General features: G+C 49.6%; 1 protein-coding gene across 2 annotated transcripts; it reads right to left on the reverse strand.

Annotated features, from left to right (window-relative positions):
* Positions 1 to 258: 258 nt before the first annotated feature.
* Positions 259 to 27,247, reverse strand: CCDC9B (coiled-coil domain containing 9B). 2 transcript variants are annotated; one of them, XM_040066366.2, is made up of 14 exons: positions 27,043 to 27,232; positions 24,704 to 24,817; positions 24,218 to 24,322; positions 23,462 to 23,524; positions 22,907 to 23,071; positions 19,548 to 19,697; positions 13,717 to 13,791; positions 11,662 to 11,846; positions 10,279 to 10,340; positions 9,719 to 9,772; positions 9,183 to 9,288; positions 8,552 to 8,609; positions 7,405 to 8,214; positions 259 to 2,548 (listed from the first exon to the last, which is right to left on the reverse strand). In XM_040066366.2, the coding sequence occupies exons 1-13, from the start codon at positions 27,061 to 27,063 to the stop codon at positions 7,435 to 7,437; spliced, it is 1,938 nt and encodes a 645-aa protein (XP_039922300.1). In that variant the 5' UTR covers positions 27,064 to 27,232; the 3' UTR covers positions 259 to 2,548; positions 7,405 to 7,434. The 2 variants fall into 2 exon arrangements, with proteins under 2 accessions (XP_039922300.1, XP_039922301.1); XM_040066367.2 differs by lacking the exon at positions 23,462 to 23,524 and having other exon boundaries at positions 27,043 to 27,247.
* Positions 27,248 to 27,711: the final 464 nt, after the last annotated feature.

A 27,711-nucleotide genomic window follows, 5' to 3' on the forward strand; every position in this document is an offset into this window, starting at 1 on the left:
CTTACGTTTGCTTGAAAGAAAAGTGCAGTGGTCCTGAGGTGGTGGCTCTGATGCCTCAGTGGAAAAGTGATCCTCATCTTCCTGGCATCGCTGCAGGGAGCTTTTGTGGTGAGGAAGCTGAGCTAGCCCAGGAGTTCAGTGATTCCCGAAGTAATCAGTGCTCTGAACTGGAGCTGTTGCCCTAAAACCAGAGATTACTGGTTCAGTTTGGAAATCTCTGCATGTGGAACTGAGAAACAGTAAGAAACGGGAAGGTTTTCCTCATTCCAACTTTATTTCATATAAATAACCCCTCTACATCAGATTTGTCAACTTTTCAGGTTTTTTCTCTCACCATAAAGAAGAAACACCTAAGCCACAGTTGTCTGAAAAATCACAACCCAGGCACCAAACAAAGTGCATTGAGCAAAGTGTTAATGAGCAGGAAAAAATACACTTAGAACAGGCACAACCTGTCCAGTCCCATCCCCAGGGCCTGGAGCAGACTCGGTCCTTCCTGGGCATCATTACCTGCAAAGTCACTTGGGAAGAAAGGAAAAAAAGGAGGGAATGGAGGACCAGTGATGGTTTTCCTTTCAGAATGGAGTCTAGGGCAGTAAGGTTTTTTATCTCTTCGACACAGATCTGGACCAGGGCAATGTAAAATTCCTGCCTGCCCATGTGTCCAACTACTCCTGGGGTGCAACAGCTCTTGAGCTGAGACTCGGTGTTCCGTGGACCATGAGGCAAGCTGGCTCCTGGGAAATGCTGGTGATGATTCAGTCTGACTGGACCAAGACTCAGGTCAGAGACCTGATGTACAAAATAATAATAAATTAAAAAAAAAAAATAAACAATTGCAAGAAGGTTTTTGAGCCAGTCAGATAAGGAACATCAGCATTTAAAGTGATGGAGAAGCTCCAGGACCTGGAGCAGTTTTACAGTCTTCTATTTATCCGTTCTTTTATCTGTTGGATAAGTCCAAATAAACCCAGTCTGGGCTTTGGTGGGGTTGGAGATGTTTCTACCGATAAAACACAAAAGCTGCACGCTCTGTTTCTTGATAATACCTGGTGTGATGCCAGTAAAGTCTCCTGAATTTGGCACAGGGAGGAAATTCCCAGGCTTGTGCTTCATGATAGGTGTCACGGGTCTAAGTCACGTGGAAAAACAAATGTTTGTCTGTGCAAATATTAGTTTATTAAAGCAGCATAGAGTATTTCAGTCCACACGTGCCAACCTGATCTCCAGGGCAGTCTGCCAACCTGGTCAGCCAACATCCTGCAGGACATTCCAGGCAGTCTCCACACATACCTGTCCCAGGGATGCTTAGTCTGGCATCAAATTTTAGAGCAACAACTTGAAATGAGGGAGATGCCCGCTCTGCCCTGTCATTCACAAGTCAGAAATTATGTTGTGTTATTCCTTGTGCCTTCTCCTTAACTGGTAGCTGTATTCCAGCTGGGTCCTAGCTTGCTGTAACTGGAAAGCCAAGCAGCTAGAATTCCTGCATGTTTGTGCTTGTAAAGTTCTTCCAGATCCTCCATTTGAAAAGTATCTTTAAGGCCAGGTCAGAAGGTCTGCAGGGCAGCTTAGAGAGGATTCCTGCTCTTTTATTCAAACACAAGGCTATGGAAGGCACAACCAGGAAGATGAAAATGTTTGATAGGAAGTCTTGGACCTCCAGCTCCAGTCTGGCCTGGGCCCTGCTGCCAGCTGCTTTGGGCAGGGTGGTGGAGGAGGAAGATTTTTGTGCTGTCCCCCTCCTTGCTGTGCTGCAGGGATGCCCAGTTACGCTTGGGAAGGGGGCACGGAGCTTGCTGCATTATGCACACGCCTGGTCACCCGAGCAGCCCCCTTCCTTGGCACCAAGCACTGTCCTGATGAGCTCCTCAGCCTCTAAAAGGGGAGGAGAGCTGGAGGCTCTTCAAGGAGCAGGTGCTGGGGTTGATCTGTGCTTGTCAGAAGCGCTCCATCCATCAATCTGTCAGTCCTGCCCATGCCCCGCGGCCCTTGCCACTACCATACACCTCTGCCAACACTTCAACCACGTGCAAACCTCTAGTACAAGAGCTCTGAACACAACTTCTTCACCCACCTAGTGAACTACACCCTAACACCTCACCCCTCTGCTTTGCCAGTCACCTGTTCCTGCTGTTCCAGGTGCTGGCACAGCCCTTGGCACACACCACCAGCCTTTGGGGGAAAAATGGGGGTTGTGCCCAGAAACCCAAGCCATAAGTTTAAAAAGAATTAGTCATTAAATAAAATAAAGTGCATCCAGTAGACATTTCCTTGGCTTGCCACGCAGCTGCAATATATGCCAAACAAATAGATAAGTGATGGTGTTTTCTCTGTAGGGTGGGGGTGTGTGCACCCTTCCCTGTCCTTTGACACACGGATAGGGAACGGGGATGCCAGAACTAAGGGTGGGGGTGGTGATGGGGACCCCACGTGTTGTGAATGGTGCTGAAGGGCACTGGGCAGGTGCTGAAAGCTGATTTCATAGAAGGTAAAAGAGTGAGGACAAGCTTCTGCTCTTCTCCTCCACCGCCTCCAGCACGTTATCCTGCAAAAGGAGAGCAGAGACAGCGGCGGGATTATCAGCCTCCAGGGAATTGCTGAGCTGTAAATTAAAATGTCTGCTGAGTTCCACCCTGCCCTTCCTGCACGGCTGGAGCTGCTTGGGAGGCACCACTGGGGCATAACCCAGATACCTGCTGCCAAATCCGACAGGAGCAGTGGGGGCTCTGCAGCCCAGGGGATGAGCTCACTCTGCCAGTCTGGATTAAACACTCTCAGTTCTCCTCTAGGATGGGTACATCAACTTTACTCTTTCCTTATATCTCAGTAACAACAATCCTGACGTGTTCTTGTGTGTGTTGGCTGAGCACACCAAGAGAAGAGGCTGATTTCAGGTAGGGCTTTGTGATCCTTCCTGGTGAACCCAGTCTGGGTGTGCAGCACTTGTGAACCCCAAGGGCAGAGGCTGAATCAGCTTTTCCTGATGAAAAACTATTCTGTGAGGGGATTCTGCTGTCCTAGAGCTGCTTCCAGACCCAGATATGCTGATTTTAATCGGGAAAGGCAGACTTTTTACTCTTTTCTGTGGGGAGACACATTGTGGGGAGACAATTGGAGATAGTGCTGAAGGCAATCTTGCCCTTGATATATTGCAGCTGTGTTAATTATCCAAGAGTGGGAACAGCCTTGCCCTCCCAGCTATGGGTGTGGTAAAGAGTGAATTAGCTGGGTGAGGAGTTAGTTGGAGTTTGTCGGTTGTGCTGCGAGGAGAAAGGGATGGAAGGTCATGCAAGGGACAGAAAGGGTTGGATGCTGTATGAGGGACAGACAGAGTTAGGGGTGGCTGTGCTAGGGACAGGAAGGAGCGAGCCAGAACTGGAGGAGAAGGAGAGAAAGAGCCAGAGCTGTGTGGAGCTGCCTGTAGGATTGCAACAGAGAAAAGGTAGGAGGGTCTTTTAGATAACGAGGTGCTGATACTTAAAGCCTTCTGAAGTTCTATTGAAGCACTCTAAGTGTTGTGGCTGTCTTGACAACCACACTTTTCTAGCTGCCAGATGCTTGGGTGCTGCTCAGAATTGCTGAGCTGGCATTTTCCTGCATCCACGTTTAAATCCGTAGATCTGCCTTTTGCTGATGCAGATTTCATTTCAGCTCAAAGCTCCCAAGAAAGGTCAGGGAGTGGGATACTTTAAAAAAGAGATTAAATCCTGCAAAGGCAGGAGAGGTCACAGGAAGCTTGGCTTGCATAAAAAAGAAGCTTCTCAAGGAAATATCTAAAGACACAGCCTCAGATATTTAATAAGGAACTGCCCTAAAATCAGACCTGAGGTGCTGACACAAGTGATGCTGTGTACAGCTGAGAGGAGATTGCTGCTGGAGACTTAATTCCCTCTCCTGTCTGTGTGGCAGTGAGGGCTGGCTGTGTCCTGCTGCCCAGGGCTGTGGCAGCACACTGGGATTTAATGGGACTGGGAAGGGCCAGAAGTAGACTGTCAGTCACACTTGGTGGTCCAGATTTTGTAAAGTAATCTGCTTTATGAGTCTGAGCTGACTCCAGCACGAGTTCTCCCCATTGTGGATCTGTTTGATCACTCGTGCTTTCAAAAGGCTCTGACTGTGTTTCAGCACTGGGAGACAATTCCCTTTCCTACTTTGCAGTATTATCCTTTCAATACAGACACCTTCTTCAATGCATGAGTGAGTCTTTACAGCCAAGACACTGGTGGCCTTTAAAGTCATTGCTTCTCTTGGTAATTAGCTAGAGTGATTAGCCTTTTTCCCATTTCCCGCTGTATCCTCTTTGCTGTTTGTAACTCCAGGGCTGGTGGGAGGTGGAGCAGCTGTGAGCTGGGGCTCAGGGCAGCAATGCTCCTGCATGCTGCCTGGGCTCTGGTAGCAGAGTGGGAATTCTGTGTGTCAGTGTCACAGATCACTACTGCCTGTCTCAAACCTCCCAGCCTGCCTGCCTGCCTGGGGGATGTCACTGGGATCCTTGTGGCACCTACTGCTTAGGCCCCACGTGATGGAGGGATGTGCAGAACTCCCTGAAGCTGCAGCTGAGCATTGCTGATGATGATCTGGGATAGCAGGAACAACTGTGGGATATGAGAGCAGCTCCGTTCCTGATGTTTGGAATGGCAGCAGCTTGCCCACCAGAGCCCCGAGTTATGTTTAGATGTATTTGTTAAACTCTAGAAAATGGCCTTCAAATTCAGCCATGGTGAGCTTCAAGTGCTCTGATAGGTAGCCACCTTTTCCTAGTTTTTCCCATGTTTATTCCTGGGCTTCTCCAACACATTGGTCCCTGCCCCAGCACTGTGTTCTGGCTTGGATGTTTCTTCCCCTTTGCTGGTGTTCACTACCCACATATTTACCGAGATCACAGTGCCACTGCTTTCTGCCTTCATTTTCCTAGACTAAACAACATTCCCTCAAAAGCCCTGGAGCCTTCCCTGTGTCCTTAGTGTCCTGCACCATTCTCACAGAATCCCTGTGTTTTCCAATGTTAACACCGCGCTCCCATGTTGTGTCATCACTCCAGAGATAAGGAGACAACTCTGTCAAGTCCCGCTCCCCGACTCTGCACAAAGACTAAGCTCTCCACTTCGGTGGTACTCAGAGTTGCTCTGGGAATTTAAAATGCCCACGGCACGATGGTGGGCTGCAGGAAGGACCAGGGAAGCCAATGCTACTCAAGGCAAGCCCTTGGTCCTGCCATTCCTAGGCCAACTCCCCAAACACACCAGCAGATGGTACCTTCCTGTCTCCTGAACCTCAAGGAAGCTGGTTTCTGCTCTTCCGCAGCTGTTTTGGGAAGTGCTGGTTTCTGCTTGTGCTGTTTCCTGCACCAACCTTGGGCGCTGGTTTGCATCAGAGCTGACCTCTGCTGACCTCCTCCGTCCTGCAGCACTCAGGCCCTGCCTGCCCCACTCCTGTTTACGTCAGCCAGTGCTGCAAGGTCAGATCCCTGGAGCTGCTCTGGAAATCTACCCCCAGCTGCATTTTCTCTAAAGATGTTAAGATTAATTTTCTCAAGAGAATTCAGGGAAAAGCTTCTGTGGTTTTTGTGTATCGTTTACTTCTCTGGGATTTGTTGGACAGTCTCCAGGGATTCCAGTCCTGCACTTCGAGTAAATATTTATTCCTTGTTATTTGAAGCGAAGGATGAAAGCCCCACCACACTCTCTGCACAGCATCTCCCACTGATTTGAAGGTGCTGGAGATTTTTAGTGCCATAAATAGATGTTGGGAGGGGGAGTTGTGAAACCCACGTGGTGGCTGCACAGGGCTGCAGTTGTGCAGGAAAGGATGTGAGATCTGCATTTAATACGAGCAGGACACAGGCCCCACAGAGCCCCCAAGCAGGGCAAGGGGCCAGCACATCGTTATCACTGAGTACAGATGTTTCCAGCTGTTACAGACACCTGCTGAGCTCTGAAGTGGACTCAGCGCTCTATTACCAAACCATGGGAATCTCTATTGCTGAGATGAAAATGGACTACTCTAATTTATTGTTTCCTCTTAGCTGGTGTCTAATTAAAGTTATCCTGAGTGAGCAAAGTAGTCATTAATTCCTTCATCCTCTAATTTGGTGGGAATTTTGGTAGATTGGAGAGGTGTGGCCGGACAGTAATCTCCCACTATGTCTATCCAGGTGTTTCATAACATTCTCCCAAATGCAGTTGGAATTAATTTCCCTCACTTGAAGGAATTTTAGTTCAAACATAGAACCAGCTCCTGCTGGTTCTTGATGTTTTGTCTTTTTTAAATCACTATGACGCTTGCACTTCTCCCTGCCTTTTGTATGGATTGGATTATAGGGAAAGCTTTTGTTAGCAGCTTAGCCACTTCATCCCTAAGCTCATTTGCACCTCTGGGAGGAATACTGAGCGACACTGGGGAACACATTGCTGTGTAGGGTCTGCAGAAAAGCTGCTGGGATCCAGGAGAGGCACTTGGTGGGGGGATCTGCCTGCCTGGCTCTGAGCAGCTCATTGCCTCAAGTGCTTGCTTATGGAACAGAGCTGCTGCCTCTGTGAAGGAGAGAGGCAGGAGTATCCTAAGAGCCACTCCTGTGTCAGGAAAGCTGCATTGTGTTCCGGAAACACTCATCTCTGTTTAGTGTGATGTCCTGCTCTGTGGGACATAGCCTGGAAAAAACACACCTTGCAAAGATTCCCTCTCGCCTTTCCCCTTCCTCCCAATTTCTACCTTAACTTTGTACTTGTTATCCTTTGTTCCTTCTCCTAGCTTTGCGTTTGCCTTGACGGAAGAAAATTGTTTGTGTAAAACCTGGAGCATTGCTCCATAACGAACTCTGTTCTCCCTCCCTTCTGTTTGGTTCGTGGGCCTTTGCACCAGCAATCACCTCACCCTGTGTGTTTATTTATACACTGCCAGCACATTTGTGTTATCTGTAATTCAAAGTGTGTCACTCACAGACCTTCTACTGGGAACAGAATCCCACGTACAATCAACCTTCTCCCAAGCTCTGCCCATGAGGTGGGCCCCTGTGGCTTTGCAAGTGTTTTGGGGAAGCACCACACAAACCTCAAGTTGTGATCACCCCAGACAGAAATAAGCTCATGCCACTGAGGTTATTCTTCCCATCCTTTTTAAGGTTATAGTTTCCCAGGAACAGATCAGTAAGTGCCTTAACTGACGTGTAATCAACCAACTTCAGCAGCCCAGTTTTCTGTCCAAATTTTTCTGTGTGACTTTTCCATGCCTTTCTCACCCACTCCAGGGCAGGCCTTTGTGATCCACAGATTTAATTACCTTAGAGATCCATAGCACTGCTAATGAACATTTCTGAACGGTTACCTGGTGTGATGCCATTGTACCACAGAAAATGGAGTTGTGGCCCTTCCTACAGCTGAGAGCATGAATGAGATAACTCACCTTATGTCTCAGGCAAGCTGGTGCAATCTGCTAGTTGTGAGCGTCCCCACTGTCCTTGTCCTCGCAGTCCTCAGGCTGGTCCCCTTCCCCAGAGTGGGATTTTGCCGTGTCCTGCTCAGGCACAACAGTCTTGTCAGAGCTGGCTTTCCCTGGGGGTGAAGGCTCGTGGTGTTCAGTGCCTTCAGCATCTTCGCTTCCTTTCAGTGCAAGTGCCTGTGTCTCAGGAGCAGTGGTTTGGGTCACATCTTCCCCTCCTTTGCTCACCAGCTGTCCTTGATCTGCATCTACTTTGTCTCCTGCTGCTGTGTCGAGCTTTCCTCCGTGGCTGTTGGCAGAGTTCTCAGAGGATTCCTGTTCCGAAGCTGGCTGTTTCTCCGACCCAGCTCCATCTACATTCGCTCCCACGGGCAGTGACAAGATCTCCTCGCTGCCAGGCCTGGTGCCTTCCACAGTGCTCTGAAGGCTGCTCTGCGAAGCAGTGCTGTCAGTGCCCTCCTTCTCCTGGGAGATGTCAGCAGTGCTGGGCTTCCCATTGGCATCTTCCCCGACACTCTCTTTGCTTGGCTTGAGCCCTGGCTCTGAGTCCTTGGTGCTGGTCACAGATACCTCTGTGCTGCAGCCCCTCGTTCCCCTCTGCTCCTCCTTCTGGCCATTCTGGGCAGGCTGGACCTTCCCACTTCGCAGCCGCTGTGAGGAGGAGGCCCCGTGATCCTGGCTCGGCTGTTTCCCCTTCTCCTCCAGCTCAGCTGTGCAGTTCTCTTCCATCCCCTCGTCACCTCTGCCCTTCCGCCTGTCCATACCAAGGCTCCTCTGAGAAACAAAGGACATGCTGAGTTCAGCTTATTAAAACACCTCTATATTGTATTTCTGTGATTGTTCTGAAAGGCTGAGGGAAAAGGATGTAAAAGGATATAAGTGGGGAATGTTCAGGGACCAGAATAGGTGAGGTGGTTGTGCTGACAGAGGGTCAGTGCAAGCAGTGAAGCTGCTGTCACACCAGGCCCTGTGAGGAGTGTTAAGTGACGAGTACAGTTACCCAAAAACAGAGGTCAGTCTCCCAGCTCTGGAATGGATCAGAGATTCCAGTTTTCCTGATAGTGCATGTGTTGAGAGAACTCAGCTGCCAGTTTGCAACTCAGGAACTCACCTGGCCATCAAGGTCATCCTTCAGAAGAGATATGTCCTCGCCTTCTTTTGCATCCCATCTGTCAAGAAAAAGTAATCAGAATCTAGGCCTTGAAGCTCTTACAAAGCTGGTGTCCTTTGCCTGACACCCAGATAGGGATTCCTTCCAGGGCTGTGTATTCCTTGTCTGAGCCCCTTGTCCAGGCCTATGCAGAAACACTCATTTGAGATCACTAAATCTGTATCAACTGGTTGTTATAATTCTAATTGCAATGAACACATAAACTCCAATTGTCAGAACAGACAGTTGAGTAAGACTAGGAAGACAGATTTTGCTTGTCCTTATACCTACAACAGTCTGGTCCTGCCTCTCTGACAGTGCCCAAGTGTCCCAGGTCGCCACAACAGCAGGCACAGAGGCAGATATTGAAGGCTAGAATTACTTTGAAGAAACGTGGAAGTCGGAGGGACTATTTACAAGGGCCTGCAGTGCCAGGACAAGGGCCGATGGCTTCCCACTGACAGAGGGCAGTGTTAGGTGGGATATGCTTCCATGTGAGCGTGGTGAGGCCCTGGCACAGGTTGCCCCTTTACAGTTAGGCAAGGAGCGAGATGTGGACGTGCACACCGTGGCAGTGCTGCCAACTTCTCACCTTCTGGCTCTGCCTGTCAATCTGTCCTTCCCCTTGGCTCGACTGCTCACAGCAGACACTGCTTTCGGCCCAGGGTCGCTCACATTCACTCCATGATGACCTCCACCTGGAAAACAGGTTAGAAATGCCATGCAAAAGCAGGCAGAAGCAGCTGATGGGCCACTAAATGGGCCAACACCTTGTATACTTAAAAATGACCTCTGAGGTGGGAAGCCCTTGAAGCTGTGTGCACACTGCATGTATATTTTTTTAAAGTAATAAAGATAAATCAAGAATTTAGGGTGTTTCTTTTGGGTTTTGGGGTTTTTTTATTCCAAGTTCCAATTCTAACTTTGAATTTTATTCCTTGGATACAGTCTTACTTGTGCTGTTCTTGAAGACTTGTCCCTTGCACACAGCTATGAGAGGGGCCATGTGGTATGTTGCAAAAGGCTCTCCAAATCTGCCAAGTATCTGGAGAGAACACTCTCCTTGAGAGATATCAGAGGTGCTGGCATTTAGTGGGGTGACATAACACAATCCTATGATTTACTCACCTCTCCCGTCCACAGGAAGGATCCTGTGCTGGAATTTCCTTGCATTCCTTCCCCCTGCGAGGACACAAGAAAGGATACACTAAAGTGAGTGAAGGTCTGTAATGGACAGGCAGCAAAAAGCCTGATGTTCAAATGGGGTGTCACGAGGGAAAGCTTTGTTTTGCCAGTCCATCTCCTGAGAAACAGGAGTCGGGATGGACTTACGCTAGTAAAGAAGCCAGCATGTGCCATAGGGATCAGAGATGATGTGCTCTGGAATAGGATTTCTGCTTAAACGAGTGTGTGGGAAAGGAGGCAGGGCGGAGCCTCCACACTGTGTTGTACCAGGTTACAGAAGCCACTGCTCTCTCTGGAAAGATCCAAAGCTCTAGCACCCAGCTGCTCAAATCCCATCCCCCGAGCCCTCTGCCCAGCAGGGAGGGCTGAGCCCCCAGCTCAGAGGCGTTTGCCCAGGAAAGCAGAGCTTCACAGCTGACAGCCACGGCAGCTGCTGCGGCACTGGGATGCGCACGATCAGCGTTCACTAGGGTCAGGACAGAGTCTAGGTGTCCCTTGCCAACCTTTCTTATTGCTGGGATTATCCAAGGCTGGCTGCCCATCCTTAACAAAGTCCTCTTCAAACCTGCAGGTTAAAAACAGGCATTGTCAGACCTGACCATCCTCCTCCAGTGTGCAAAGCGTGGGCAGGAGCCCTTGGCACGACGCAAGCTCCGGCCTTTGGCCCTTCTGCACCTGCCCACAGGCAAACCTGTGCAGGCTTCTCAGCTGAAGCTGCATTGGCTAACTGAGGCTATGAGGTAGTTCTAGCCCAAAGAAGAACCTCCAAAACCTTTACATCAGTGCCCATACGTATATGTTAAATTTTATGAACATCCTATAGAGGTAGAGTAGCTGTACTACGCTCAAATGCAGCTTCCCAAGCTTCCAAACAATCTGAAGTAGCTTCAGGACTTGTCATCTCAAATCAGACCATTTGGTTGGCTTCTAGTCTTGCTTGTATTTTATATTACGGCTTTTCTCTTAAAAATGGATTTTTGGAAAACAGTAGGGCTCAGGGCTGTCTTGCCATCAACACTCAGCACCCACTTAAGTCAATTTGCCCCCAATTATTGAGGTCTCAGTGACTGAAAATTGGTGTGTTTGGTTCCATTCCTCAGCCAAAGCATTGTCCCACCTACCTGTCCTGTACAAACTGTTCTGTCACCAAACTTTTGTGAGAGTCCCTAACTCCACACCCTACCAGAATATTATCCTGCTACACGTGCCAAATCATCCTCCAAAGCTCTCTAGCTGGTGTGACCCAGCTGAACCAGCACAGTCAGAGGGACAGCGATTAAGGCAGGGATGTGTCCGGCCCCATTCCCAGCTGTCCTACATTGCTGTTCTCAGCATTGTCCCTGTGTGACACAGGTGGCCTTCTGAAGTGACCCCCTTGCCCCACAGTGCCCGATCAGGCTCAGTTTATGGGGTGGGGAGCATTTAGGCGTGTTGGGCTCTCTTGGGCTTGAAAAGGACAAACAAGCAGGGGGCAGCAAGAGAACCTGTGGCCTAGCAATGCAAGTTCACCCATCCACATTTCTGGAAGAGCACCTGTACCCTCCTGCCATTGGATTTGTTTGCGTGGAAATGGAGAGGATCCTCCAAATGTAGACTGAGCCTTGGTTCATGCTCCCCCTCCCTCCTACAGTCCATATCCTGGCTGGACCAAAGGCAGGCAATCAGCACATGGTATCCCCTCTCAGGAGAGCTTGTATCAAGAAGAAAACATGAGAATCACTTTAATACAAGATCCCGCTTATGGGCACGGTCTGGGGAGGAAGAGGCAGCAGTGTGGATTTGGTCAGGCACATGAGAGCGTGGTATCGATAAGAGTCTGCACAAGATCCCACCACTGCCCTTAGGCCTGCTGCAGGCAAAGCACCCTGGGACAGAGGAGGACCTACATGTGCTCTGACTTCTCCACATCCCAAGCCCGGCGCCACTCGCCCTTGGCGTTCTTGTGACGTGCCAGGCGCTCCAGGTCGATCTGGTCTCGCTCCTTCTTCCAGCGGATGTACTCGGAGCGCTCCCGGCCAGCCATGGGGAAACTCGAGTCTCCAGAGCTCTTCTGGGCTGGCTTCCCACCATCCTGGTGGACAGAAAAGAGCTTCTGGTTAATGAAACTGTCTGAAAGAGCTGCATTCAGGGTACTTTGTACTGCACCACCACAAATGCTCAGGAATATTTGAACACAACCTGGGACAAGGTCAGCTCCTTTCTCTGAAGCTTTACCCAAACACACCTAAATACACCGAGGCTGTTTGGCTCTACAGAAGGGGAAACTGAGGCAGGAACCTTTGCTAAGGTTTACTTATGGCACAGAGTCAGTTCCTGGAGTGCTTGCAACATCTCTCAACAGGGTTTGAATGATGAGTCCCCCAACCTGAAAGACTTTGGGATACATAAATCAAAGTTATGCCTGTGAAATCCTTCACAGTGAGAAGGCAGGGAAGGAAGCCATCTTCTCTGACCAGCAGGGAGCCCACAGTCACAGAGCTGGAGCAAACCCTGTGCCTGACAGCAGCATTCCCAGAGCAAAGGGGCTCTTGACCTTCACTGCCATCAGGCTCTTGGTTTATTGCTCCTCATGACAGACTGGTGGAGGGCTGACACCGCTCAGAAATTTAAAGCTTAATGGAAAGACAGTTCAGAGCTGATGGAGCATGTTGGGGGGGAAGTAGCCCAGCTGTCAGGTTAATGGATGAGGTGGAAGCAGGAGCCGACAGGCTGTGCTGTGTTGTCAAGCAACAGTGTGGAGGGAATAGCTTAGTGCAGAGCTGCGTCCTGGGGTGCTAATTACCAGCGGGTAATTCATCACCTCACACACGTGTCCTTCCATGCCAGCCACCCTCACACCTTCCCCAAAGAGGAATTAACTCCTCAGCCTTGCACTACGGGTAAGAGAAGCAGCGGGAAGAAAGGACCGAAAGCCCTGTTACCAAGGTGACCCATCCGCGTAGGCCGGAGCTGGGATGGCACCAATTGCTCCTCCATTCCTCAGCTGGCAGGAGCTGGGGACCTGACACAGTGTCCCCAAGGAGGGAGGGATGATGTCCAGAGAAAGGCAAGGCATAGCGGGGTAAAGCCAGGGCACAGCCTGGGAATGCTCCCCACTGCTTCCAGCCCCACGGTAAGGCGCAGTGGGTCCTGCCAGGATGGATCCTGGTGCATCCATAAAGCCAAAAGCGAGGAAAGGACTGAGGCTGATGCCCTCAGTGCTCTCTTGTGGGGAGAAGCAGGAGTGGCTGGGGGCCCACGGAGCAGGAGGAGCTGGTCCCTCACCTCAATTACAGCGTAGCTGTGGTTAGCTGGATCACAGGCTATCGTGCTCCCCCTTCCTGCTCTGAGGGGCTCAGCTGAAATCAGTGTCTAAGAGCCCATCTGTGTCCTCCTAATGAATCACACTGAGGTGGGGTTATTCTATTTGTGCTCCATTAATTAAAGCATCTGCAGGCTCGAGGGAGCCAGCATGTCTCCAGGCTTTGCATTAAACAGTCAGTGGGAAGGCCTGTGCTTTAATTTACCTCCATCCTACTCAGCTCCTGCTGAAGTGAGGAGTTGTAGCTAATACAGCCTGAGCTTTTTAATCCACAGGGAAACGGTTTTGGGAGAGGAACTAGCCAAAGCTGTGCTGCCACTGGGGTGAGCATGTTATCTTTCCCAATATCCCTATAGCTGTGTAAAGGGCTTGAGCAGCCACGACAAGTGTGGAGGCAGGTCCCTGTCACCTTTCCAGTGCTGCTTGCTCCAGGTGTGTCAGCTGCTCAGCAAAGTTTTGGATGATGGGAGTGATGAACAGCAGGAGCCACGTCAGAGCACAATGCTGCTTCACAGAATCACAGGGTGGTTTGAAGAGACCTCAAAGGTCATCTTCCTTTAGGACTATGGTGGGGAGGAACACTCTGCTGGTTTCCTCTCCCAAGACAAGGGTCCCCACAAAGGCACCCGAGCCCACTCACCTTCCGGCTGTGCTCACTTTCCACGCCTCTGTCACTGTCTGATCTCCTCTTCTCTGCTGTTCTCCGCTCTTCTGCCTGCAAGGGAGCAGACACAGGAAGTATTTCAAGGATTAGGCAAGGATTCCTGGCAGGGGAATCGGGACCTGAACCTATGCCGACCAGGACGTGTAAGAATTTCTCTTACACAAAAAGATCAGCAAAAGAGGAAAGATTGTCATCAAACTGATGTAGAAAAAAAGGTCAGAAAGCAAGGGGTGCATGAGAAAAGCATTTGCACAGGTCCCTCCTTCTCCCAGGCTGGAAGCAGAGTGGTGTCCTGCATGGTCCTGATTCTTTCCAAGGCAGACCCAGTTTCAGGTACTTTTACAGATTTGGGCCATTTTAGGATTCCACTATACAAGATATGGGAGCCTATCTGAGGTGCAGCTACAACCCAGCACGGTCAAACTAGGAGTGATTTTAGTCCTTGGCAAATATGGCATCCTTCTACTGGGGCCCTTCCCTGCTCCCATGGGGTTTAGCCATGCTCTGCTCTGGTGTTGATATTCCCCTGCCCAGCAGGAGGTGACAATCAGCACCTCAAACATGGGCCAAGCCAGGGCTTCTCTGTCCCCACATGGGATGAATAATAGAGACAGAGCCATGTCAGAGGCCAGGGTGTGATTGCAGTGGGTATCAATGAAACAGTCTGCAGAGCATAAAGATCTTTTAGGAAAGGCTTCCTGCCTGGTTGGACAGCTACAGTGCTGGGGCTGTGGGGGACTGAGCTTGTCCTGCTGCCATTTTGCAGTGCCAAGCAGAACTGAAACACAAAGAGGAACGTGGCAGCACGAACTGCCAGCTCAGCCCTTCCAGAAAGCGGCAGGGTGGCAAGGTCCAGCCCAGGCTAGAAACAGGACTTTTATTCTGTGCATTCACCAGACACAGCTTTAGTTTTATAGGGAAACTTGGGGTATCTGTCTTGATACCTGCAGCTCTGCCCAATCTCCTAAGGCAACTCATGCTGCTGCAGCTTGTTCTCATGTACCCCAAGGAATCATGCAGGGAATGAGCTGGGGACACTATTTTGGGGGGGATTGCCCACACATGCTAAGTCCATACAGGTGCGAAGTGTGGCCACACAGTTCATGGACTGTCATTGCGCTTGGTACATGACAGCTTTACTGATCTGACTGGCAGCTCCAGCACAGATGGAGGTCTGTTCAACCAGATCCTTGGAAATAACAAGTATAATGTTAGCTATATTGTCCTGGGATTTCTCAGCAAAGATTTGGGGAAAATGCAGAGGGGTCTGTGCTCAGAGAAGCTGCCTCTCACCATGTCCTGCCTGTTGCAAAAGGGGAAACGGTGAAAGATGACACTGTGGATTTATTTCAAAATGTTGCCGTGAAAACTGATATAAACCAAAAAATGCTCCCTCTGGACTCAAAGTCACCTGCTCTGGCAGCCCTCTTTGAGGAACCCTGTAGTGAGAGATGAATGAATCTCTGCGGTCCCAAACTGAGCATTTACAGAGAGATTACACAGCAAAAACTTTGCTGTCCCGAAGCCCTGCATCCCAGTGGCTTTCCCATTTGGAATGCTCGCTCATCAGTGCCCACCACAAACCTGAGTCACAGAGACACTGCACAACCCTCCATGCTTTCACACCCTCACTGCAAGCCAGCTGCCTTTTGCCTTAGTCTGCTTCTATTTTTGCTTCTCAGATGGCATTGTGGAAAATGGAGAAGACCACAAAAATGTAGTTCTTTAGTACCAGGACAGCAGGTCTGAGCTCTGCAGAGAACAGTCAGCTTGGCTCTTGCACTGGCTCAGGAGCAGAATTCCTGTTGTCCTGCTGCCCCAGAGCTGCTGTTCCTGTTACCACACATCCAGGCCAAGAGGGAACAAAACATGTTTTTCTTTTCCTTCTTCCTCTCTGCTCCCAAAATTAAGAAAAATGACATGGACATTATATTCCTAGTGTAACTGTTCCTGCAGAGCAGGGGGAGGACACAAAAGCCTGAATCAGACAAGGAAGATTACGATTGTTTATCCTGAGGTTTCTGCCAAGATTTCTCAGTTTCTCGGTCCGGAATGGCCCGGGGTGGGGCCCAGGGTGGGGCAGAGCCTGCTCTGAACCAGCCCTGGGATCCCAAATTCCTTCTGCCACTGGGTCTTTCTGACTCCCTGGCACTCATATTCCCAACTAATTGTCACTGTGCAGTGGTGACAATACTGATGCCATTATCCAGCCAAGCACTAGTTTGTCCTAGCAGTTCTCCAGAAGCTTTGACAGGCTTCCACATCTCTGGGCTAGTTCAATGCCTTCTTTTTTAAAAATAAGGGCTATCAGATGAATTAAACAAACCTTTTGGTACCCACTTCTCCAGGCACGTGTCAGCACCACAACTGGCATTTCTTCTTGAAGAAATGAGGAGATTTTTGTAGGAGCTTAAAGCTGTTTTTCTAGTGCTCAGATTCCCCACTGGGCAGGATTTTTGAAACTAGTACATGAGAGGATTTTTGTTTTTTATAACTCTTTTGAAAAATCTGCCTCCTTAATTGTGCTGCCTGAAGGAAGCTAAAGACTTTTCAGCCACCCTCTCTGCCTATTTTCCCCTCCCAGCTGCAATGTAAAAGCAAGTGTTTCTCCTGCCACAGGTTTGGCTCCTCTCTGCAAGCACCAAGTCCAGCTCCTCTGTGTTAGTCCCTGAAAGCAGCTTTTGTATCTCTTGATTAGAGTCATTTCTGATACACCATCCTGGGAAACTCTGTTAATAAAAGGACAGTTTAAAAGCCCTGAAGCTCTATCAACTACCCATTTAAAAGATGATTTGTAACCTGTTAATTAACCATTGTGCTCCACTGGTCCTGGGCTGCTGGTTCCCAGCTCTAACATACTAATGAGCCTGAAACACTGCCAAAGCATGGAGTGACTTTTTAGGGCTAAAAATCAAGGATTGTCTCCAGCCCTACATGCAGGAGAGCCCTGAGGCAGGTTTAGGGACAGCCAGGCAGAGATGGGTCCCAGATGTGGCACTTCCAAGTCAGCAGCAGCCCTGGAGGTCATGAAGCTGCACCAGTAGAGCGATGGGCTCTGCAAGGAGACAGGATAATTTGGTCCCTTCAGCCCTGTGGGCTAACCAAGAGTGAAAGAGTCTTCCTACTTATGGCACTGGGGCTGTGTCAGAACAGGAGATCATGAAAACATCTTTTTTCCCTTGCATTTCCTCTTTGGCAGCTCCTTCCCCAGATGTGCTGCAGTCTGGGGCTGACAGCGTGGGGTTAGCCAGAAGCACCACAGGCAGCAAGAATGGAAGTCATTTTCTTCTTTGGGTTTTTGTATTGTTTTGTTTGTCTGTTTGGTTTTTCTTTATTGAATTTCATCATGAATAAAAATAGAGAAAATGTGTGGTAAGGAGGACACCCATCAAATGCTTTAATAGGATAAATCTGACAAGCGCACAGAGGAGGAAGCAAATTTGACAGTGGCCAGGCTACTGGAGGGGCAGTGATGGATGTGATTCTTTCTCCTAGGCCTTTGTGGGAACCCCAAAAGAGCAGGGGATCAGTTAGGGCACGAGGTAAAAAGGCCCAAAGGATGAATCATGCTGGGGTTAATGAGAGACTGAAAGTTAATCCTCTAATCAGGGGTCCCAGCTCGGGTCTTAACACACAGCTGACACCACTGACACCCCACCAGGCTCTCCAGCAGCTGATCAATTTGGGGATGAAAATGAAGTTTCTTTTTAAATAACTGATTAAAGGATAGAAAAGAAAAAATGGCAAGAAAATGGTGGTTTCCATGGCAGAAGATTAGCAGGAGTGTGCCACTGGAACATGTGCTGCTCAACATGCTCATAAATGGTCTGGAAAAGGAGCTGAAGAGAGGGATGACAGTTTGCTGATGATACTAAATCATCCAGGGCAAAGAATGTAATTTGCCCGGAAAGAGCTGCGAAAGATCTCTTGACATTGAATGCCTGCATCATAAAATTACAGCTGAAATTCAATATCAGTAATACAAAATAACTCACACAGAGAAAAATGTCCCTTCTTGTATACACAAGCACAGTAATGAGTCCTGAACTATGATTAACAGTCAGCAATGAAATTTTGGTGTTGCTGTGACTAGTTCTCTGAAAATGTTAGCTCAATTATTTAGGAAAAAAAAAAAAAAAAAGGCAAAGAAAATGCAAACTTGCTGGGAGAAGAATAGAGAACGAGCCAGAACATTGTTATGTCACAGAGTACATCCTGGAGAGCCCGCAGCTGGAATACCATGTGCAGTTCTGGTCTGCTTGTACTGAAAGAATATGGTAAAAATAACAAAAGCACAAATGGGAACAATGAGAATGATCAGAAAGAAAGAACAGTCCTCAGCAGAGAAGTCTAAATAGGGGCAATCTCTTAAGTTACATGAGATAGCTGAAGGGAGATGTGAAACAGGTCGATAAAATCATTTGTGCTTTGGGAAGTGACCAGGGAATGATCTATTCACTACTTCCCCTCATGCAGGAACAGCAAATAGAGCTGTCAGGGAACAAGGCTGAACCAGTCTGGGATTCTAAGCTTCAATGATTCTATGGCTTTAGCCAGTGCAGCCTTAGGCCTGCCCTCACACAAACCCTAAATCCAGATGCTTTGAGGCCAGAATGAGCAAGGCATTGCCAAAAACACACGTATGGATGCTCAGCCTCAATTTCATATTCCATAATGAAACCAAATGAGAGATGACCTTCCAGGGCAGTCCCTACACTCAGAAGAGGGCACAGGATCTAAAGCCAACATCCAGCCACTCCTCCTGCTGCTCTCTCCTAGTACAGCCTCAGCCTTGATGATCTCAGAGACAAGCGTTTAAACAGGCCCAGCAGAGAACAGAAGACATTTGCCCAGCATATTACAGAAGTACATTTGACAACCTCAAGGGCAGGAACAGCCCAGTCAGGTCAATCTCATTACATCCAGAAGTGTTGGTGATGCCTAGGCTGAAGCAGCCATGTCTGTCATGGGAACTTCTGGGGTTACCAGAGGCTCAAGCAGGCAGCTCATTTGATTTTTATGGTGTTCAAAGTGCTGCCTGGCAGCCACGAGAAAGCAGCACCTGGGCTCTTGGAGCCTAGGTAAGCCGTGGGGAGGAGGAGAAGCTGAGAATGAGTGTGGCAAGACGTGATAGCAGCAAATGGTTGGCACTGTTCCAGAGAGGGGCTGCAGATGTCTCCCAGCATTCCTGGGTGTGTTTGGTAGCTACTCCAAGTATTTTCCTACACAGTCTTTGCTGACCCTGTTTGCTGCAGGTATTCTTCCTTATCTGTGAAAACTCCCAAAGAGGAAAATAGCACATGCCTCTGTGTGTGTAAAGAGAAAGGTATTTGAAAAGGACTATTTGAAATATGCTTCAAAGATTAACAAAGTTCAGCCGGCTCACTCAGCAGGTGATGGCCAGGCACAGCAGGATGTGGTTCAGAGGCAGATATCGCCCAGCTCTGTTAACGTTTAAGTCGTGCCGTGAGTCAGGAGGACACTGCTCCTGTCCCAGTGTGCTGTGTGGCTCCAAAGAGAAGCTGCTAAGAGAGGAGGTGAGGTTCATGCCCCTTATCTGGCGGTGCTTTCATCAATCCTTCCAAAGCAGCATCACAGGTTTATGAACCCAGCGTGTTCAGGAGGCTTCTAGCTTTTAGCTAGGATCCCAGGGGAGGGAAATATCGTGGCTTTCTTCTTTCACAGGGATGGAAGGCAGAAATCAGAGATAAGCTGCAGTACTAACATACAGGGGCTGGGCCCTCCTCGTGCCAGCAGAAGCGGATGCCATGGATAGGCTACAGGCCAGCCACTAGCACTGTACTTACCTTGTCCTTGTTATCCATGGTGATGGCAATCTGCATCCTCCTTCCCCGTCGGAAGGCCACCAGATGGTCCATCTCCTCCTCGCTCAGCTCCGGCGCTCGGCCCGGGCCAGGGAAGCTCTCGGAGCGTTTCTCGCTGACGATCCTCTTGGCCTGGAAGGCACAGGCTGAGTTAAGAGCACCTCCATTACCCCTCCTAGGGAGTGGCCATCCCAAACTGCAGAGCATTTTGGGCTGGCAGAACAGAAAGTGAGCCAAACAGCCAGCCCCCTTGGGTTACAAAGCTGCCACCCCACTCTAAGGGATCTGTCGTATTGCAGAGGTGTGTTTAGCTGAGCACAACGTCGGCACGGTGGGATTTACCCTGCTCGGATAATCTGCACCACGAACACTGAGGGATGGTTTTATTTTAAGCCTGCATCTGTGTCTTTGGAAACACATGTGAGGTTGGCCCCTCCTCACACAACACGTCCCAATAAAATAGGAGGCTACCTTGGAGCATAAGCCTAGAAGGCGGAAGAGAAGAGGAACAGTGGGGTTCTTTCTCTCCAACCTTGTCCACATTGCAATTATTCCCCTGAAGTGTATTAGCACTTGATAATTCATCATTTCATAGTCATTGTGTGTTCATATTTCTGGAATTATTTATTCAGCAGTGGAATACTTAAGAAAACTGATATATAAACTCCTTAAGCAAGGGCAGTTTACCCCTCTCAGATATTATTTACAGCTGTCTTTATCAGTGTCATGACTTCACTACATGGATTTACATCTGGTTCTTATTTTGTTAATGATCTTTGTTGCTGGCTGATGTCCTGCCAGTGCCCTCGGCCATCAATGCCACAAAATGAGCACATCTTCTATGCAAAAATACATACTTTTTCCTCATTTAAAAGTATCATCTTTCAGGCCAGTCATATGCCTTTTTATTTTTGCCTTACAAGGAAATGAGAGACTTAATAAGTCACCTCCATCGTTACTCCTGATCTTTTTCTTTTCTCTTCATCCTTATGAAGTCTGCTCAGCTTCATCAGGGATGAAGGAACCTCAGCAGCTTCCGTCTCTAAAGGATGGTGCATTTTACTCTGTTTTCTACCCTGGGCTTTCACATTTATTGAAGTCTTGATTGAAAAGGTACTCAAAGTCTCCAAGGAAACTTCAGTGAAACTTGGGAACTCTTTGTTGCTACGAAATTGTTTTTAAAAACAAGAAGCACACCCAGACCTCTGATTTGTAGGGAAGACTTGCAATCAGGGCCTTTGCTATGACATGTGATACCAAGAAGCCTCACATTAACCTCATTCTCCCTCAGCTCTGCCAGGAGTGCAGATGTTAGAGTGGAGGGAGCCTTGCTGTGCACAGCCTCTGTCAGCATGACCTTTTTTATGGCTTCTCAGTCATCGAGCTTCCTAGCACATGATAAATGTTTTAGGAGACACTGGAGTATTTCCAGCAGCAGAACCTCAGTCTCTTGTTTATTCATCTTTCACATCTGTGTGATTTTGCTGTTTCAGCAGAGATAGTTCTTGAGTCAGCCTGTTGCAGGGAAGAGGAGTGGTCCCTGCTCTGCCTGTCCTGTCAACCCCAGATGAACAGACACAGTGGGAACCTTGTTGCATATTTCCTTGGGGATTTCTAGCTCTGCTTTTGGATTCAGTAATTCTAGGCTGTACTGCTGAGGTTAGAGCCTGAACTGGAGACTGACCTGGCTCTGCTCTACCCAGAGCACTGGTACGAGGTGTTCGGTATTCTAGTTAACATAATTTTTTTATTAAGAAAGTAAGCCCAGAGATATTTTAGAAGGTAACAGCAAGCTATTAATCCACAAGTTGTGCATCAAACATTTATTCATCGTAATTCAACAGCTGTTCCCTAGAGCTCTTCAGTGTTTTAGGTGTTGATGGCTCATCCTTAGACACATTACAGGGTCACAGACACCTCTTGCCAGGGAGGATATTTGAAGGTGACTTCATCACTTGCTGTCTGAGAAAGTCCCTCATGACAACCAAGACAAAGAACCTTGTGTCCAAACACCTCGAGCACACTGGAAGCCTCAAAGAGCCTCACTGGATTACAGGGTGGTGACATCATCCCTGGGCCACTGGATGTTAAAAGGCATGGTGTGAAGGCCAGTGTCCTGGCAAAGCCTTTAAACCCTGCATTTACTGAGCAGATGGCAAGGAAGACTCAGAGGAAATACAGGAAACAGCTAGTTAACAGAGCTGTGGTAGCTAGATACATCCAGGCTGGGAGACCTCCAGATTTTCTGTGTAAAACCCTTTGCCCTCCTTCCCTTTACCACTCCTTCCCTTCTTTCTTCTCCCCCTCCCTCCCAGTTTTGCTTCTGGCTAAGCTGCCTCACCTGAAGGCACATTCTGCTCAATGTGTCTGCTGACATGTGTCTTTTTTCCTTGTTTCCTATTTTAACAGTCTGGGTGATCTCCCAGCCTGCTTGTCCCACATTGGGAAAGCCTGGTCCTCGGTGCCCCAGCTTCCAGAGCGAGAGATGTCATATGAGGAGAGCACCCACGCAGAGCCAACAGGGACAGAGAGCAGGGTCACAGCCACAGTGCCTGACAGGGCCAATTCCTCCCCTCCACAGGGCTTGTCCTGGGTCATTCCCTGCTTGACAGAGATCTGGGACTCTGGCACCAGCTCTTTAGCTTAGTCAGAACTACACCACTCCCCTTACAGAGACACTGTAAGGTGAGACGTGCCCATCTCATGTCTGAGGCATGCCTTAGATTGTAGAGGCAGCGTTAAAAATACTCATACAAGGTGTGCCAGGAAAAAGAACAGGGGAACAAAGGAAACCCCTAGATTTCTTTCCAGTTTGTAAAACTTTTCAGCTGGCTTTCCTTTGGGGCATCTTGCTGGACTACGATTTAGGTTATTGAGGAATGGATGTGAGGGGTTTTCTGCAGAGCTGAAGAGCTCTGGTGCTGGGATGTTGCAGTGGTCACAGGAAGGATGGTGGTGCCTCATTGTCTCTGAGAAAGTCTCTCTTTCCAGGCACAGCAACACAGTTTAACACCAGAGTGGCCCAGGAGGGCGATAAGGTGACTGATCCCTCAGAAAGGGAACTGGCAAAACATGGCTGGGTGGAGGGTGCTGCTGAGGGGGTTAGCAAGGCCTGAGGGCCTTGATTTGATCTGATTCCTGGGAATCAGATATAGAGAGGGAAGCATGTTGTAGCTCTGAGGTTGTGCTGAAGAACTGTGAAATGAGAGGGAACAAACAGTAAGGGAACTATTCCCTTTGGATGTGGCACACTGGACAGAAAGCTCAAGTGAGAGGCAGAACAGAAGCCTCTTTGTAAGTTAAGCGGCTGCAGTGTAAGAGCAATCCTCTTCCCTACTCACCTTTGCTTTGTTGTCCATGGTAACAGCCAGCTGCATCCTCTTCCCCATCCTGAATGTGAACATATGATCTGCTTCCTCCTCCTCCTCATCTTCTTCACTGCCAATGCCGAACCCAGGGCTTGTAGGACAGGGGCTCCCCCATTTCTCACTCACCACCCTTTTGTCCTGGAAAACAAACCACTTCCATTAGCAAATCCAGGCTCTTGACTCAGGGGTGTGATTCCCTTCCCCAAACACACCTGCACACAAGCGGGGAAGCAGCTACAGAACAGACAGCCCTTGCCCCCAGGAAGTTCTCTGTGCCCTGCACACTGCCGTGACATTCCTGGGGAACAAGGGGCTTGTTGTCTGCCCAGCAGCAAAACTCACGAAGACAGCAAGGCTGAAAAATCCTTTGCACTTACAAATCTGACATTTCAGACTAAAATGCCAGAGTTATGGGAAAGAAATGTCATCCTCATCTCTTTCTGCAGCACACTGAGATAGCTTGGGAAAGCCTAAGTCCTGCTGGAGTTGGCCTTGGAAGCCAAGTGGATGGCTGAGGGTGGTGCTCACCATCGAGAGAGCTGGGCTATCTTGTCCATAGTGTTCAGTCTGGGTAATTGCATCTTTCAGGTCCTGTATGAGAGAAAAATGTGTGCAGCAGCGCACCCCGAGAGAGGCGAGGGCTGTGGAGCAATGCACTGGCCTGGATCCAACAATCCAAAGTGCTGAAAGCAGGGTGGGCTGGCTCAGCAGGCTCTGCATGAGCTCCAGCAGAGGAGTTCACCAAGGAGTTAAGGCAGGACTGGCTTCCCAAGCCCCATGCTGCCAGGATGGGTGGACAGAGCTTATCAGATTTGGTCCAGTTAGGAAGGAAACCTGGGACTCACAGCCTCTGGCCCAGGGCCACTTGCTTTGCTCATTCCCAAAGCCTAAGGAGACCATAAGTTTTCCCAGCCTATGGCATTCTCAGAGGCACTCCTGACACCTCCAGTGACACACACACACACTTGATACCCTCTGCCTGCATACTTGCAGTGATGCTGACACCTGGGACCTGTCCAGGGCCGACTGTGCCTGTTCACACACCCAGCCATCTGCCAGTTATCTCTTTGTGCACGAGTAGATGTGGCTGGAAACATATGTGCAGCATCTAAAATCACTCTGATCACACACCTCTGCAGAATTCACCCACACTTTTCAGGGCTTAGGAGCTATTCCCTGTGCCTCAAAGAACTTTGTTGTGGATGGTCTCTCTCAGAAATGTCACTTTGCAGCAGCAGGACTGGAGTGAGACCTGGCCCATGGTGTAGGAGAGGCACCACTTACGTTGTGAGCTTTGGTGATGGTAATAGTGAGTCCATCCTGCTTGGGCCTCCTGGAGGTAACAGCCATTCCCTCCTGTTCTGCTCGCTTTTTGTCTTCTTCTATTTCCTGAAACATAGATATCCCCCCTTATCACAAGCTTGTACCTGGATGTTGTTAGTTTTCCTGTTTAGTTCTGCTAAATGGACCCACTCCTAAGAGGGAGTGGGCCAGCTTGTGTCCTGGCTATGGGATGCAGACAGAGGAAGGCAGCAGTGGGCAAGGAGAGGCTGCAGCACTCAGGCAAGTGTCAGTTGCTCCAAAGCAACTAGAGAATTGTAGTTGAAGGCTAAGCTAAAGGCAGAGCTCTGCCCACGTGCCCCGAGTGTTTCCAATACAAACATGGTATCTATGTAACATAGTCATTCTGACTGTGCTGACCATCTTCTTTACACTGTGAGCTGAGGACCCCACATCAGAGCTGGGTAAGGTAAGGATCTGCAGACTCACCTGGTACCTTCGTATCAGCGCTTCGTTCTTTTTCCGCAAAGCCAAGATTTTCTTATCAAGTTCAACATCTTTCTGCTCTTTCTTCCTTAACACAGCATCATCCACAGCAGCATCCTGGAAACAGAAGGAGCAAAGCTCTTCTCAGTCATCATACCAACGGGATGAAACCTGCTCCTCCTATCTCGACAGGGTGGGAAGTGAGAGTCTTTCCCCACAACTTCTCCCTGACTTTTTCCTGACAGAACTGACCATTTAGTTTCTTACAGTTTTTGTTCAGCAATGAGGTAGTTTAAGCAAAGCACTGCTGCCCCACTTTGATGGCTGTCAGTGGGCTCCAGAGTTCACACCCTGCTTATCTGCATGCAGTACATGACCCCGACCTTTGTGCATTCTCAGGCATGGAGGTGTGCTGGGTGTCAGTGAGGGAAAGGCAGCAGAAGCTGCTCATGGCACAGACAGCAGCTCCTGCACCAGCCCATCCCCACTGGTGTCCTCAGTGAAGGGTATCTGATCTAACAGCCCCTGCCAAGGGCTGCTCTGCCAGGACACAGGGACACAGGCACACATCTGCCTCCAGGTGGGACAACAGGGACATTTAAAACACCTCCACACATTCTTCTGTTGGACAATGGGATTTTGTCAAGATCTGTGGGAAAACAAATGGCATTTCCATTGCCATCCATCATCGGGTATGTGACAGGTGAGCAGATTGCCTTTGTGGGTGGATACAGTTCCATGGGCATTTTGCAAGGCTGATTAAAGCCGAATTCGGTGTTTACCTGAACGGAAGCTGTTCTGGGAGCACTAAATTGGCAGGTTCGCTGTTTACCGAGCTCTGGGGTGTTGGCTGCTGAGGGTGGGATCAAAGTGGTGCATGCCCTCAAACACACCCCTTTCATCTTCAGATTCTTTTGAAGGAGAACTGGCAGAGCTGACGGCTTGAGAAAAAATTTAAAATTCCTGCAGAGGTTGTATTTGTGCTCTTTTCTTTTCAAAGCAAAGAATGGAAAAGGCCTGTCAGGCTGTTCTCCCTCTGCCCATTTGTCAGCATTTTGTCTACGCTGCAAGACCGCTGGTGTTGGGGGGAGGGGGTCCTTCCATTTCCAGCTGGAAACGAGTCACTGGAAATAAAGTTTGCTGGTGTTCAGCACTTCTCCTCCCCTTTATTATCGAAGCCATTAAGGTGTTCCTCTCTGCACAACCTGCTTCAGCAAATGCTGGGAGCTGTGGGCGAGAGGCGGTCGCTGGCCCGCACACCCGGCCAGCGCTGGGCAGCGTGTGGAGCCCACGCTCAGCTCCCAGGGGCTCACCCATTGTACACTTCAGCACAGTCAGCGTTTGCTCGCCAGCGGCCGCCCCGAGCCAGCCGATAACAGGCAGCCGTGCCCTCTCCTCCATTTCTGGAACGAATCCGCTGGCCCAGCCCGTGCTGAAGCTGATGCTCAGGATGGAAAGTGACTCCACCATGCCCTCCCCAGAGTAAAGCTCTTCCGGGGAGCCAAGGTGCCCGTATGTCACCGCGACAGAGGGTTATAAATGGCTTTGGCAGAACAAACGTGCGATGGCTTTGAATCAGCCTGCCCGTGAGCAGGGCATAGCCACGGAACGAGAGGCCTCATTCTATTGCAAATTAAAATGTCACAAAAGGAGAAAATGGAAAGCTATCGGCTTCAGGCTTCAGTTAAATGACGACATCCCGTTGTGTCACAGCCCCTCTCCTAAGTGGCACACACACTGGCTACGCAGCTCCTCGGGGGCTGGAGGGACACCTCACTCCGGACTGTCTCTGCGTGCAGTGTTTTCCCACACGCTTCTATGATCGCCGGCTTCTGCAGCGAGAGCTCGGAGACAGCAGGGTTGGGAAAGTGTGAAAGGCAGGAGGTGGGGGGAGGGAAAGGGGACAGGAGCGGCCCGTACTAGCGCTCTTCTGCGTAAGCAATTGTATCCGCTCTTTTTAAGAAATATCCTCTTCCTTGACAGCTGTAGCTGAAGCCCGCACCAGCATAGGCACCATCCAGCACTGCCTGCGTTTCTGTTTGTTACCTGCCTCCCGGGAGGCACCTTGCTGAGCCAGCCACCACAAAACTGCCCCGGCGAGGGATGTAAACCCCGGCACCCAAAATGCAACCCCCCCCTTACCCCCCCAGCACCCCTCCCCGCGGTGCGGTGCGGCTTGTTTGCTCCCCGTGCCTGCTGGCAGCCAGGCGAGGCAGGAAAACAAAGCGACAGCCACCGAAAGGCCACCCTGAAGGAAACGAGTGCGAGTCCTTGCGTGGCCTTTGGGGGTGAGGGACCCCAGCGCCCCCGCCCCTCCCAGGGCCCGCACAGGCAGCACTCACAGCTCGGTGCATGTTGGACATCGGCGGCGGAGCCCGGCGGATTCCAGAGCAGAGCTAAAAGAGGAGAGCCATCAGACGGCCTTTCTCAGCACTGGTTGCACAGCATACAAGATCATGTTTTGATTACAAAAGCCTCGTCTGGGCTCCCAGCCAAGAGCACTGGCTGCCTAATATACCAAGCACAGACAGGGTTTGGAGTGCCTGTGTCCTCCTCTCCAATCTCACTCTCTTTTTAAAAGAAACACTCCCCCTTTCCCCCCCTCCTGACTCCTTTTAACTTCCTGATGCCACAAACCCTCGTTCAAAGTGGGAAAAGCCGGCTGAACAATGACGGATGGATCAGGCAAACAGCTTGGCTTCGCTGTGTGGCCATTCACGGGGTCGTGTTGTTTGTTATGCATGGCTGGCTCCACGCCTGGCGGGGCCGGGAATTATCTGGGGTCCTGGATGTCTTGTGAGTGTGTGTGTGTGTGCATGAGCCTACATGGGAAAACATGGGGCAGATTTGTCTTTTTCTGTTTAATTTCAGTAATCTCTGGGAATGATTCCCCCACTGTTAGTGGGCCTTTCTTTCAGGAAGGAACAGAAGAGTGCTGTGGGGTGGGCATTGCCAGCAGGCAGCAGGATTAGCAGGAAGCACGTAGCCAAAGCAGAGGGACTCCTGTAAGT

This window comes from Hirundo rustica, chromosome 6, assembly GCF_015227805.2.
Source record: "Hirundo rustica isolate bHirRus1 chromosome 6, bHirRus1.pri.v3, whole genome shotgun sequence".
Lineage (NCBI taxonomy): Eukaryota > Metazoa > Chordata > Aves > Passeriformes > Hirundinidae > Hirundo > Hirundo rustica.